Source organism: Pygocentrus nattereri, chromosome 25, assembly GCF_015220715.1.
Source record: "Pygocentrus nattereri isolate fPygNat1 chromosome 25, fPygNat1.pri, whole genome shotgun sequence".
NCBI lineage: Eukaryota > Metazoa > Chordata > Actinopteri > Characiformes > Serrasalmidae > Pygocentrus > Pygocentrus nattereri.
The window spans coordinates 26764376-26779526 of NC_051235.1; the positions used below are offsets into that span (position 1 = coordinate 26764376).

At 40.2% G+C, this 15151-nt stretch overlaps 1 protein-coding gene across 2 annotated transcripts in view; it reads right to left on the reverse strand.

Moving 5' to 3' along the window:
• The window catches only part of myo1ea (myosin IEa), a 122065-nt gene that overhangs the window by 24911 nt on the left and 82003 nt on the right, over nucleotides 1–15151 (reverse strand). For both annotated transcript variants that reach the window (XM_017711660.2, XM_017711659.2), the window contains exons 13-18: nucleotides 13532–13618; nucleotides 12286–12453; nucleotides 7196–7281; nucleotides 5431–5512; nucleotides 4407–4513; nucleotides 1216–1314 (exon numbers count right to left, since the gene is read on the reverse strand). In XM_017711660.2, the coding sequence (XP_017567149.1) occupies nucleotides 1216–1314; nucleotides 4407–4513; nucleotides 5431–5512; nucleotides 7196–7281; nucleotides 12286–12453; nucleotides 13532–13618 (629 nt within the window). The remainder of the gene's footprint in view (nucleotides 1–1215; nucleotides 1315–4406; nucleotides 4514–5430; nucleotides 5513–7195; nucleotides 7282–12285; nucleotides 12454–13531; nucleotides 13619–15151) is intronic.

Consider the following 15151-nt stretch of genomic DNA (forward strand, 5'->3'; position numbering starts at 1 on the left):
CTAGCTTCCTGCCCCTTTCCCCTCTATAATGTTCCATTGTACACCATTATTATTTAACCATCAATAAAAATTGTGTACCCTACTAGGTGCAGTGTCATCGGGAGACCGTAAGCTCGATCCCCACAACCATCTAAGGCTGGGAGTCCAAGAAACCGTAATGAACATCTCCCATCTCCATCTCCCCCCACGACTCAGCATGATGATAGCCAATGCAAGTGCTGGTTAGATATCGTTTATAATTGAGTAAATCTCTTGATGTTCCCAAGAGGGACTTGTTGAATAAAATAGCAGCACTTATGAACATTACAGGTGATTCTACACTCTGGAGTGGTAGTGCATTAGATTTGATTCATTTGAAAGACCTGTCTAGACCTATTCTACGTTAAGGTGGCTTTACACGGTGAAACTTTCTTTTAACTTGGGTTGCTTAAAACCACCATAAAACTTAATGAGCTTGAGTTGCAACAGTTGCAAATGTTTCAACCTTATAAAACAGCAATAATGCATCATGTGGTGACATTAAATGTCATATGTTCACACCACTGATTTCACGAGATCAGTGAAGAAAATGAAACAGAAGATGGTTTATTGCGTGGCTGTCTTTTGTTGCACAACACACGACTAGTTAAAAAGTTTCACAGTGTAGGGTCTCCCAAGTGGCGCATGGTGGGTGGGTAAGATGCCCCCCCCTTCTTCCCTATTACTCAACGCGATGCTAGTCAGCACAGGCGTCTGTTCCCTGACGTAACAGAGCTCAACGTCATTGAGCTGTTCAATGACGTTGCGTGAGCGGCAGTTTGAAAAGATGTGGTGGTGCTTCACAGGTCTCTGAGAAAGCCTGTGCCAGCCTTGTTGTGTGATTGGGGGAGTCCTAACTAAGCTCATTAGTGGGTGGAATTGGAGAAGACTAAATTGTGGAGAAAACCAGGGGAAAAGTCCAAAAATAAAAAGTTTCACAGTGTGAGGCCAGCCCAAGATCAGCTTATGATAATACACCCACCCAAAACAAACTCTCTCTCTCTTTTCTGTCAACTTTCCATAGCTAATCTTTCTCCTGTAAGCGTAGCGTAGATACTCCCACGTTAGACACGATTCTGCTGCCTGATCAGTGACACTTTAACACAGTGACTCATTTTACACAGCTGCGTGCTGCACAGTGAGCTTCAGTGTTTAAACTGTTCCAGGCCAGTCAGTAGGAGCGGGAGTTTGTTTTACCTGTTGAGGAACTTGCGGAAGACTCTCCTGTAAGCGTAGCCAGCACGCCTTACTCTGATATTCTCCTTTAGACCAAGATACTCCACTTGGTGTTTCACTCTGTGATGAAACAGAAGAAGAGGTTAAAATCACATCTAAAACAGATGGGTCCAGTTTTAAAGTGCGGTGGCCGACTCATTACAAGTTACTGTAAAATAGCCGCCATACACACATATGACCAAATTCTGTATTACTATAGTAAACGCCCACATTTGGGTGTAAATTTGACATAGGACTATTTATTCATAAACAGAAATCCAAATTTGATTATGAATAATAGTATAAAAATGCTCAAAAATTTAAAATAGGCCCTGTCAGATGTTTGTCCAAAGTATAAACATTTCAAAAACTGCCTATTACACTAATCACAAGAACATGATGTTACATCGTCCATATTCAAGTTATTAAATTTCTGATCAGTGTGCTGCTTGGCAACCATAGATGACTGTTAATGAACTAGACAGATGAATTTATTGAGCAGCTTACAGTTCTTCGTTTCATTACTCTGCGCTTTTTTAATGACATTTTCATGGATCACAGATTTCTAGTCAGAACTATATGGGAATAGTGCACCTGTGCTTTTGAGATGGCATGTTTAGTGTTAGACCAAACACAGCTTTTTCACTAGCAACACCTTAGCAACCACTGGAGTATCATAACAATGGCCTACTAATACTTGAGCAACCCGGTTTAACAACCCCCTGAATACCACAGCATCCATGTGTCAAACACAAGGGTCAGATCAGACCCGCCAAACAATCCTATCCGACCTGTAAATGTATTTTAATTTTCTATGAATATTAGCCCGTTTCCCAATGTGCTGCACTACAGTCCCCAGCATGCAGTGCAATGTAATGTGCTCCGACTCTCCTACCCCTATAACAGTCTATGGGACAGCGGTTACACCTCAGTTCTACTCAATTCTGTGCAATTCCACACCAGTCATAATCATCAAATGCATTTCAGCTGCGGTTCACCCCAAAAAAATGCTATAAACACTCAAATTGAGCCAAAGTATTAATGAACCTGCAGCAAAGTAAGGATGCCAGGTGTCTAGTTCAAGCAAATAGGCAGATTTAAAATACAGAGCCCTTGAGGACATTTAAATTTTGAATATTTCACGTGTCCATGCAATAAGATTTACTACAAGTGTCTGTATTTTACTGCTGAAGCTTTTGCATATTTTGAATAAACAAAAACAACGGCCAGCTCAGGTTATAGGGCAACACCTTAGTAACTACCTGGGTTACCATAGCAATGGCAATGGCCAACAACCACTTGAATCTGAGCACAAATCACCATCATAAGTAAACATTACAAAAATATACGTCCCCTAATCTAACCTTTAGCACGAGAGTACCACATTGAACAAGTTTATAAAGAGAATTAACAAAAAAAAGAACATAATAGGCGATAAATATACAATAAACAATATGCAATGTAAAATTTCAGACTATGATTCCTGACGTTTATTAGAGTTTAGGAAGCCCTGATTAACTTTTAATTTTTAATTAGATTTTTAATAATTGAATGTAATGATTTTCTCTTCTAAATCTACTCTTTTAATCACGTTTAATCATTTAATCATTTTATGTTCTATTCTTCTGCTTTTTAAAATGATTTGTAAAGCACTTCGAATGACCGCATGTCACGCATCCAGAGAACTCCCATCCAGACTCCAATTCCCAGGATTCATGTGACTTCAGACTCACAGACCTGTCAGCGTTCCCGTTCCCCAGAGTTCTAATATGATTCGCCTGTGTTGGTCAGGCGAATCGGGCTTGGTTTATTATTTAAGCCATGGCTTAACATAGGCATAGTGTGAAGTATTGCGTCTATGAGAGCATGCCGAGCGATATTCTGGACTGCCGTGTTTCCCTGTTTGACCCCTGCTTGGATTAATCGTTTGTTCGTTTCTTTGTCTTTGCCCCTTGTGACTGTCGCCAGTGTTACTGAATCTGTGTATCGACTCTTGGACTCCTTTTCGACCACGCATTTGCCTGTGCCCTATCTATATATTAAAATCTACCGTTTAGGATCTGCATGCGTCTGTGTCCTGCTGCCACGTCACACTGCAGTGTATGAAAGGGGCAATATAAACTTTGCTTGCCTTAACGAAAATTACTGGAGTGCAAAATGTATAAAATATAAATATAAATTAGATCAGTGAATATTATCCATTATGGTCATTTTAAATCGATATTAGTCACAAAATTTGCACACTGGTCAGGACCAAGTACATTAAACACTCTGCAGACAGGACAATGGGCTATTTCAATGAAGTGTAATTAAGACACAGACCACTTTTCTGGCTGTGAAAGGCATTTAAATAGTTCCTCCGACACAGCTCAGCCATTCTCAGTCACGTCCTGCATATGCAGAAGGCCAAGTGCTAATTACACAGCCCGAAGTGAACGTGTGCTCACAACAGGAAGAGGCAGAACAATACAGCAGGAGCCCCGGCGGTACAGCCCGTACTAAAAGCACCGGAGAGAAGAACAAGCAGGAAGGGACAAACAAAAAAGGCAAAATAAAGGCTGTGAAAGTCTCAAAGCAGCCAAACGGTCAGCAGGAGGTTTTCTGGACAAAGACAACTCTCTGCTTAGATGACAGAGTTGGGAGGGATTCTGCATAGTACATGTTTTAGTTTAAGACTGTGGTCTACATGTCCTATTAAAACATTACTCTGTGTCTTAGGTTTTAAATCAGGGCTGAGTTACGCATGAGGCCTCGGCGTGAAGAGCAACACCACAAAAACATCAAGGCGATGAAGTGAGGCTCAAATTCTGCTTGTGACATCATCACTGCCAGTGGGAAGTTCAAACAGAGCTGCTGTGTGTTACTGTTGTGTTATGGACTTTAATCATTAAAAATGTAGAAACAACACACAAAGACACCAATTCCTGACTTAAAAAAGACTGAAAAGAACTGGTTGATGGAAATCGGGCCAAATTTCAAGGCAGGTAAATATTTATTCATTCGTTTAGCTAGTTAGCTAAGTTAAGGTTAGCTATCCAGGCATATCGTTGCCTACAAGCTGGCGAGAGAAGTTAAGAGTTATTGAGAAATCTTCTTTGCTCCACTTTCCCCCTAACTGAGTGAGTGAGTGAGTGAGTGAGTGAGTGAGTGAGTGAGCGAGCGAGCGAGTTCACCTGCTCTCCTCCCAGTCTTTGGGCTTCTTGGTCTCATTGGGTTTAATACAGCGGATGTAGTGAGGAGTGCACTTCATCAGTGTGCTCACCAGATCATTAGCTTGTTTCTAAGAGAGAAAGAGAGTGAGAGAGAGAGAGAGAGAGTGAGAGAGAGAGAGAGAGAGAGATAGAGAGAGAGATATGAACACAGAGAGAGAGAGAGAGAGGGAGAATGAGAGAGAGAGAGCGAGAGAGGGAGAGAGAGAGAGAGAAGGAAAAAGGGAGTCACAATGCTGCTGCACATTGGTCACATCAGAAATGAGGTGATGATGAGAGGATGAGGGGATGTGGAGATGAGGGGATGTGGAGATGAGAGGATGAAGGGATGTGGAGATGAGGGAATGTGGAGATGAGAGGATGAGGGGATGTGAAGATGAGGGGATGTGAAGATGAGAGGATGAAGGGATGTGGAGATGAGGGAATGTGGAGATGAGAGGATGAGGGGATGTGAAGATGAGAGGATGAAGGGATGTGGAGATGAGGGAATGTGGAGATGAGAGGATGAGGGGATGTGGAGATAAGGGAATGTGGAGATGAGGGGATGTGGAGATGAGAGGATGAGGGGATGTGGAGATGAGAGGATATGGAGATGTGGAGATGAGGGGATGTGGAGATGTGGAAACGAGAGGATGAGGGGATGTGGAGATGAGAGGATATGGAGATGTGGAGATGAGGGGATGTGGACATGTGGAAATGAGAGGATGAGGGGATGTGGAGATGAGAGGATATGGAGATGTGGAGATGAGGGGATGTGGAGATGTGGAAACGAGAGGATGAGGGGATGTGGAGATGAGAGGATATGGAGATGTGGAGATGAGGGGATGTGGACATGTGGAAATGAGAGGATGAGGGGATGTGGAGATGTGAGGATGAGAGGATGTGGAGATGTGAGGATGAGGGGATGTGGAGATGAGGTCACCACAGGTTGGACTGAAGTATAACAAAACACTCATACACACTTTTCACACGTTACAGTTCAGCGCACCTTGATTTTACTGCCCGCAGTAGTGGGTCGACCTTTCTTCTCAGCATTGAGGTTTTCTGGGAAGAGTGCCCGGATAAAAGGTCTGCAGAGGAACAGAGAGAGAGAGAGAGAGAGAGAGAGAGAGAGAGAGAGAGAGAGAGAGAGCATAATCATTACTGAGAATTGAAAGTAGACAGATGAAACAGAAAGACACAGAGGCAGAATTAGAGAGAGAGAGAGAGAAGAGAGAAAAGAAAGGAGTACAGATGAAGAACAGAGCCTGGATGCTGTAGAGTTTTATCGGGGCTGTGCTGCAGTGCACACTGTGCTGGAGTTTGAGGGTCAGGCCTGCAGTCTGAATAACTGTGGTTTGGTGTCAATGGACTGTTTTCTGACCGTGCCCCTCCATTCCTCCTCAACGGGTGTTTTACTGCGCTGGAATTCAGAGCAGTTAATATTGTATTATTGCATTCACGCATATCACATGACTGTATTTTGGAATTCATAAACGACCTAACCATGACGTCTCAGTGCCGCTCAGAATGTAACACACACTTGTGAGCATTCCAGGGTGTGTGTGGATTTCTTTCAGCCTAAGAATGCAGTTGGAATGGATTTCACAAATACCATTCCTGACCCATGGGCAAAAATATGGTGTGCTATTGTGCATTTTTGCTGTGGGTAGTGTTTCTGGAGAAATGTATCTTTTGAACCATTTGCATGCAAAAAATCCCCTCAATAATCGATGAACAGGCATTTATAGTGTGTATATATATATATATATATATATATATATATATATATATATATACACACACACACACACACACACACACACACACACACACACACACACTGAGATGTAAGGCAAGTTACTGAAAGCTCAAAAGCTCAAATAGAAGTTCTTCATTGCTCTTTAATAAAGGTTCAAGGTCAGGGGTTAAGGCTGTAGGGTGGGTCTGGGCAGATGGCCTTGAGGCTCTACGACATCACACAGCTGCTAAATAACGAACTCTCTCTTCTGTTCTTCTGTTCAGCGCTCTGCTCAGACACACGCCTCTAAGAGTGCACGCACCTGCCTCTGTGTGCGTGTTTGGGTGTGTTTCTGCATGAGTGTGTGTTTATGCCCAGCGCCACGTGTCTGAATGGGGTCTGAAGACGGACCCCCATCATGATCCACAAAGCACCGAATACAATAAACCTACAGGGAGGTGATGAGGGCTGTTTATACAGATGGCTGAGATTAGGGAGAGAGAGGAGAAAGAGAGTAAAAGAAAGAAAGAAAATAAGAAAGAGAGAGAGAGGAACAAAGAGAAAGATGAGAGAGAGATGGAGAGAGAGGGAAAACAGAAAGAAAGCACGAGACAAAGACATGGGATGGAGGAAGGAGGGAAAGATTAGAGTACATGAGAGATCAATCCATGTTTTTATTTGTTATATATTATTTATTTATATGTTTATTTATATTTATTTATTTATTACAGAATAAACTATTCTCTTGCTGGGATATTCTACTAGTATTTATTTCAAAATTCAAGATTTTGAAGAAGCACAGATGGTTAAAAAGCCCATCTCTGCTACAAACCCTCACTCAGTAGCAGACTATATGGGGAGAACCAGCTCTGAAACACTGTTGTTGTTGTCAGACAGTCTCCAACCAGCCAAATTATCAGCATTATTTACATAGATTACACATTACAATAGGACAGAATGTGCAGACGAGGCAAGATAAATGGCTTTTCTATGCTGGACTGATGGGTAAAGAGGCTGATTGGCCTTCACTCACATCTCGCTGCTCTGCATCAGCTCGATCAGATCCGTAAACAAGACATCTCTGTTCCTCTCACAGAATCCCTCGGCATCATAGGACACCTGGAAAGAGTACAGACGTGCGCGCACACACACACACACACACACACACACACACACACACACACACACACACACACACACACACACACACACACACACACACACGCGTTAGTCTGTAAGTCCCATGTGCACATATACAAACATATTATGTATACACCTATATTTATTGATCCCAATTATCTATTATAACCAAATTTGATTAACTTTTTGATTGAAGGGTAATTTTGTACTTGACGAGTTTGTCTTTGTCTTATATTAAATTCAGTTTGAATCATAAACAATTAAGTAAATAGAAGAAATACAGGGAAATTCACTCAAAAGAAGCCCTGAATATTCTGTAATATCTCTCTCTAGGATGAGGCAATCTGAACGAAACAGCGTGCAAGGTGGTTCTCAGTATATGGAGCTTCGAACAAGTCGGGATGCCCCTGCGTCAGAGTGTTGAGGAGCGCGCTGGACAGCTGCCACAACATTTAACCTCTGTTTGCAACTTCGGGTGCGTAGCCCTGTAACCCTTCATACATCAAGGTATGGAATGTATTTTCTTGGTTCAGATTGCTTCATCCTAAAGGGAGTTACAGCAGAATATTTGGGGCCTCTTTTGAGTGAATCTCCTTGTATATCTCTGTTGTCGGAAGAAAACCTCCCATCTCCATTTTGGTCATTTTTCAGTTTTTGAGGTAATTGGAAAATCGCCCTTTACATAGTGTGTGTGAATTTATTGAATAATGGACCAACAGAAACAGCCCAAAGCAACTTAGTAAAAAGGTCTGGTTCCAATGACTTGCATTAAAAGTAAAGCAGGTTTTCTTCTGACAACAGTAATAAGTGTCTGCATGTAAAAACAACTTTGTTGATCCTGTAGTTCTGCTCCGTTTCTCCCCCACAAAATGCACAACGTGCACAAAAAACAAGAACCATACTGTCACTATCAGAACAAAACCAGATACTTCAGAATAAAGGAACTTCACAGGAGCAGGAAGAAATGCTCTTAAACTTCAATGTAAATGAATGGAACAAGAGTTTATTCTAGGTCATTTCAGACCATTTCTATTGGTCTGTTTATTCTGAAATATAAATGTAAAAAGCAACTGGAATTTCAAATTATGTAAAAATATGAAAAATGACCAAAACGCTGACAGTACTCTGAAACAGAAAACTGAAAGCAGTGGGATGTTGTGCGACTCTAGCCTGAAGCATTTCCTCCTTTACAGAAATATTTGAAGAACAGGGATCTGTTCTAAGTGCTGGGGAAGTACAGTCACACTGACACGGCACACAAGCATTAGCATGATTTTCTGATGAGTAGAATAAGGGAAATGACTTTGTTGGGCAGTTCTGTGTCCTGATGGAGATGAATGTAGTTATTATAATTCTGAACAGGCTGCGGGTGACACGCAGACCCTCGCTAACCAACCCTCCCCTCCCTCAGTACACGCCTCATTAAATAGGAGATATGTGGGGGGTCCCCACACACTGAGACACACATTCCTTCCAGAATCAGTACAAGGGACAAACTTTGAAGCTGAAGAAGGAAACAGGGGAGGCAAGAGTGACAGACAAACACTGAAAAGCAAACAGAAACACAAAACACCTGTAAAGCCCTATTGGAGCTGAGAATGAATTATGAGGTAAAACTGAATACAGATTAGATTTTAATCCAGTATGAATCTGCAGTGTGTAGTTTTACAGTCTGACTGTAATAATTGTGGAGTGATTTTAATCCAGTATGAATCTGCAGTGTGTAGTTTTACAGTCTGACTGTAATAATTGTGGAGTGATTTTAATCCAGTATGAATCTGCAGTGTGTGTAGTTTTACAGTCTGACTGTAATAATTGTGGAGTGATTTTAATCCAGTATGAATCTGCAGCGTGTAGTTTTACAGTCTGACTGTAATAATTGTGGAGTGATTTTAATCCAGTATGAATCTGCAGTGTGTAGTTTTACAGTCTGACGGTAATAATTGTGGAGTGATTTTAATCCAGTATGAATCTGCAGTGTGTGTAGTTTTACAGTCTGACTGTAATAATTGTGGAGTGATTTTAATCCAGTATGAATCTGCAGTGTGTAGTTTTACAGTCTGACTGTAATAATTGCGGAGTGATTTTAATCCAGTATGAATCTGCAGTGTGTGTAGTTTTACATTCTGACTGTAATAATTGTGGAGTGATTTTAATCCAGTATGAATCTGCAGTGTGTGTAGTTTTACAGTCTGACTGTAATAATTGTGGAGTGATTTTAATCCAGTATGAATCTGCAGCGCGTATAGTTTTACAGTCTGACTGTAATAATTGTGGAGTGATTTTAATCCAGTATGAATCTGCAGTGTGTGTAGTTTTACAGTCTGACGGTAATAATTGCGGAGTGATTTTAATCCAGTATGAATCTGCAGTGTGTGTAGTTTTACAGTCTGACTGTAATAATTGTGGAGTGATTTTAATCCAGTATGAATCTGCAGTGTGTGTAGTTTTACAGTCTGACTGTAATAATTGTGGAGTGATTTTAAACCAGTATGAATCTGCAGTGTGTAGTTTTACAGTCTGACTGTAATAATTGTGGAGTGATTTTAATCCAGTATGAATCTGCAGTGTGTGTAGTTTTACAGTCTGACTGTAATAATTGTGGAGTGATTTTAATCCAGTATGAATCTGCAGCGTGTGTAGTTTTACAGTCTGACAGTAATAATTGTGGAGTGATTTTAATCCAGTATGAATCTGCAGTGTGTGTAGTTTTACAGTCTGACGGTAATAATTGCGGAGTGATTTTAATCCAGTATGAATCTGCAGTGTGTGTAGTTTTACAGTCTGACTGTAATAATTGTGGAGCGATTTTAATCCAGTATGAATCTGCAGTGTGTGTAGTTTTACAGTCTGACTGTAATAATTGTGGAGTGATTTTAATCCAGTATGAATCTGCAGCGTGTAGTTTTACAGTCTGACTGTAATAATTGTGGAGTGATTTTAATCCAGTATGAATCTGCAGCGTGTGTAGTTTTACAGTCTGACAGTAATAATTGTGGAGTGATTTTAATCCAGTATGAATCTGCAGTGTGTGTAGTTTTACAGTCTGACGGTAATAATTGCGGAGTGATTTTAATCCAGTATGAATCTGCAGTGTGTGTAGTTTTACAGTCTGACTGTAATAATTGTGGAGTGATTTTAATCCAGTATGAATCTGCAGTGTGTGTAGTTTTACAGTCTGACTGTAATAATTGTGGAGTGATTTTAATCCAGTATGAATCTGCAGCGCGTATAGTTTTACAGTCTGACTGTAATAATTGTGGAGTGATTTTAAACCAGTATGAATCTGCAGTGTGTAGTTTTACAGTCTGACTGTAATAATTGTGGAGCGATTTTAATCCAGTATGAATCTGCAGTGTGTGTAGTTTTACAGTCTGACTGTAATAATTGTGGAGTGATTTTAATCCAGTATGAATCTGCAGCGTGTAGTTTTACAGTCTGACTGTAATAATTGTGGAGTGATTTTAATCCAGTATGAATCTGCAGCGTGTGTAGTTTTACAGTCTGACAGTAATAATTGTGGAGTGATTTTAATCCAGTATGAATCTGCAGTGTGTGTAGTTTTACAGTCTGACTGTAATAATTGTGGAGAGATTTTAATCCAGTATGAATCTGCAGTGTGTGTAGTTTTACAGTCTGACTGTAATAATTGTGGAGCGATTTTAATCCAGTATGAATCTGCAGTGTGTAGTTTTACAGTCTGACTGTAATAATTGTGGAGTGATTTTAATCCAGTATGAATCTGCAGTGTGTAGTTTTACAGTCTGACTGTAATAATTGTGGAGTGATTTTAATCCAGTATGAATCTGCAGTGTGTGTAGTTTTACAGTCTGACTGTAATAATTGTGGAGAGATTTTAATCCAGTATGAATCTGCAGTGTGTATTTTTACAGTCTGACTGTAATAATTGTGGAGTGATTTTAATCCAGAATGAAACTGCAGTGTGTAGTTTTACAGTCTGACTGTAATAATTGTGGAGTGATTTTAATCCAGTATGAATCTGCAGCGTGTGTAGTTTTACAGTCTGACTGTAATAATTGTGGAGCGATTTTAATCCAGTATGAATCTGCAGCGTGTAGTTTTACAGTCTGACTGTAATAATTGTGGAGTGATTTTAATCCAGTATGAATCTGCAGTGTGTAGATTTACAGTCTGACTGTAATAATTGTGGAGTGATTTTAATCCAGTATGAATCTGCAGTGTGTAGTTTTACATTCTGTCAGTAATACATGAACATCCTGGCAATGGCTTTTAATGTGGGCTATCTGGGGAAGCTTGGAGAAATAACACAGACATTTTCTTCCAAATAAAACAGCCAATCAAATTCCAACAAATTACCCTGCACAGCCTGCTTTTGAAAGCTCCAGTTGTGTGATTTCTGCCTTTTTTATACTTGATATATACCAAACATGACCTAACAAACCTAACAAAGCCAAACGTTTCAAAAACCATAACTGTTAGTGAGTCAACATGAATATGAATAAATTTCACATTTCATGGCCTTTCATTGTTACTCTGATTAAGTGATACTTTTTTTTTTAAAGAATTAATTAAAGAAATTAATAACGAGTTTTCCTAGTGAAGTGAGTCTCTGAATGTGTGTGCGCGTTCATTTAGAAACTACTGTAGTGCATCCAACAATAAAGGCAGCATGGAGCTTATTTTATACATTGAAAGGAAACATGGTAGTTCACAGAAGGCTCTAACTGCACATGCTCATCCACTTTACTATGACCAGCATGGACACACACTGACCAGCTTCTCTGGGGCAGATTTCAGTGATTAAACGAGGACAAAGAACATACTCTAAGTGTACATTAAGTGTAGATTAAGATACATTATGCACGATAAAGTTAAAAAAAAAAAAATAAAAATCAGAGGCAGCATCCATGAGAGCGTGTGAGGGGAACGTACTGAGGAAAATCCTGCCGGCAGGGATATGGAAGAAAGTGAGAGAGAGAAGCAGACAGTGTCGCTCCTGACCTTTCCAGCATAGTGGTGAATTATAAAGCCTTGGTTCCAGCTGTTGAAGTGCTCATGGTTGTTGATCTGCATTCTCAGCTTCTGCAGCATGGTCTGGTCTGCGCCTTCACCCTTCGCATGCATCGTAGCACACACGTCATCCAGGATGCTCATGATGCCAGGAGGATTCTGGGAAAATCACACAAAAAATCCAGCTATAGTGTTTTTTTTTCCTCATCCACCATTCAAAAAAGCAAAAAAAACGAAATTATTAAAAAAAAACAAAACAAAACAAACAAAAAAAAATTTCAGTCCATCGTTTACTACTCTACCAGTCTGTTATTGTATATATGATATGAACAATAATCCAGAATAATCCAGATACGGATACTATGGAGTATGTGGATAACTAAAAGTAACTAATACAGCAAAAATATATCACGCTACTTAAAAGAAAGAACCTTTCTGGAACAGAAGTTGGAACAGAAAAAATGCTTTTGAACAACTACAAATATGAAATATACAAACGATATACGCAAAATATATACTACAACATAACCATCACAATAACAATGATATATCGTCATAATGCCCACCTTTACTGATGAATAAAGACAGGTTTTCCTGGCTTACTTCAAGGAGCTTTCAATTTCAGTTGGAAAGATTCACAGATGAATTGCTCGTTTAGAAAAAAACTGCAGTGACATCACTATCTCTTATGTCTCATATCACACACACCACCACCTGATATCAGTCACACAGCTGGACCCCAGATGTACTATAGCAACCGAACCACTATCTCCTTTCCTCAGTTGAAACGTCCAGGCTGATCTGTAGCCACAGAAGCAGCCTAGAGCAAACGAATAGCTTTATCCTGCTCTCGTAAAAACTAGCTTATAAATTTCTCATGGTCTATCGTTAACATTTAGCAGTCTAGCCTCCCCAAAAAGTCTCACACTGAGAGATAAGAACTTCTCTTAAAGCCAGACTCTGCTGTCACACTGCTACAGCTGCTTAAGGGCTTCCCTTGTAGTGGAGTTCCAGGGTAAACCTCTACGTAGGACAGACAAATCAAATTAGGATGCGCGTTAGCTTGTTTGAGGCCATCGGACTGCCAGTCATGGGAAAAGAAGGCAGGTCTGTGTGGCTGGAGATGTATCAATTTGGCACACTGTTGAGTTTTATTGCTCGTGTAAAACGCAGTTAGGCTCATATCCTCTCTGGGCGAAGGAAACGCTGAAAAGCCAGTTTTACTCTCAGTACTTACTACTTTACTCTCAATGAGGTCACAGACTATCTTGTTGTTGAAGTACTCAATGGGAGTCCATCGGATTCCCTCCTGCACATACTCCTCCTAAAATGGGGAGAGGGAGGTAGAGGAGAGAAGGAGGGAGTGAGAAAGTGTAAAATAATATCAATAAAGAAGAAACACAGAAGAAAGACAGCACAAAAGAAGAAAGGAAATATAAGAGGCATCCTTGCTGAACCAGGTTAACAGAGTCAGGTTACTGAAACGCTAACATACATAAGCACTGTCAATCAAAAGTTTGAGATCATTTAGCTTTCTCAAATGGGCGTGTTTCATTTGTTAGCTTGCAATCTGTGGCAACTATAACTATTAGTGCTGGCTAATTTGGGCTAGAATTGTCAAACATCAAACAACAAATAGAAAACGCACCTTCACCTTGATGCTAATTTCTACTAGTATCTATGGGATTTCTAATTATATGTTAGTACTAAATATTCTTTGGTCCTTCTAGATTTAACATTAAAGCTTGTTAAATGCATGAAAGTATATTTTACCTTTTCTTTTTCAGGTTTACTGTCTCTCTATCACTAAAGTGTCCTGGTACACGGTTTTCTATTTCTAGCAATTACTGAAACCTGAATAGTTTACTACTCATATTCACAGTCAGTGATGTTTCTCGAACTTCCAGAAGGCCTAGAGAGATGATTATTTTCAGAAAATTAGCCTCACCCATTGTAATTAAAAACTGTCACTGTCATTTCCCAATTATACCACTTCCTTATCTAACGTGTAAGGTCTTCAGTTCAGCTCCTGAAGGCCTACTCAGTGGGAGAGCTCACTTGGCTTTATCTATACAGACACTGTGGGGTGTGTCAAGATTTGAACCCTTTTGTTTTCCAAAATTAAAAATGAAATGAGAGTACTACTGCAGTACTTGAGTTTGACTACAACAAGCATGATGCATATATTAAATAAAAAGTAACTAAAAATGACATTGACATTAATTTTGCAGTTCCCTGTAAATATTAGGCCTTCATAGTCAGCACTCATCAGCACTCAAACCTTTCAGCCGTTTCAGGGGTCGACAACATGCGGCTCTGGAGCTGCCCTGTTGCTGCTCCACAGCAGAATTTGAACTTTAGGTAAAAATAAAATTAAAATAAAGCTCTGCTGATCGTTATAATGCAGTTTTAACAATAAATGGTCTTGGAGTTAACACTGGAGTTAATGTCTAACTGCTGATTTATCCTTTAACTCTGAAGGTTGGTGCACAGTCTGCTGGTCGCAATAACAATGCAAACAACAGTCTTGTCTAAAAGGCAATGAGAACTACCATGAACGTCGATAACTTGAAGACGAATGGACTTATTTGCATTTATAATAATTCCAGCTGGTTTCCTGATACATTGAATCTGCCACGAGAAACTGTCTGTCACGATTGGACCCTCCCAGTCCTGTCCATGTGTTTGTGTTGTGTTTTGGTTTAGCCCACGTGTTCTTTGTTTTGGTTTTGTAGTCCAGCCCCCTTGTTTGGTGACTCCGCCCCTGGTTGTTCCCACCTGTGTTTCCACCTGTGTCTTGTGATCCCTTGTTGGCCCTGTTGTATTTAAGTCCAGTGTTTGCCCTTTGTCTTGACTG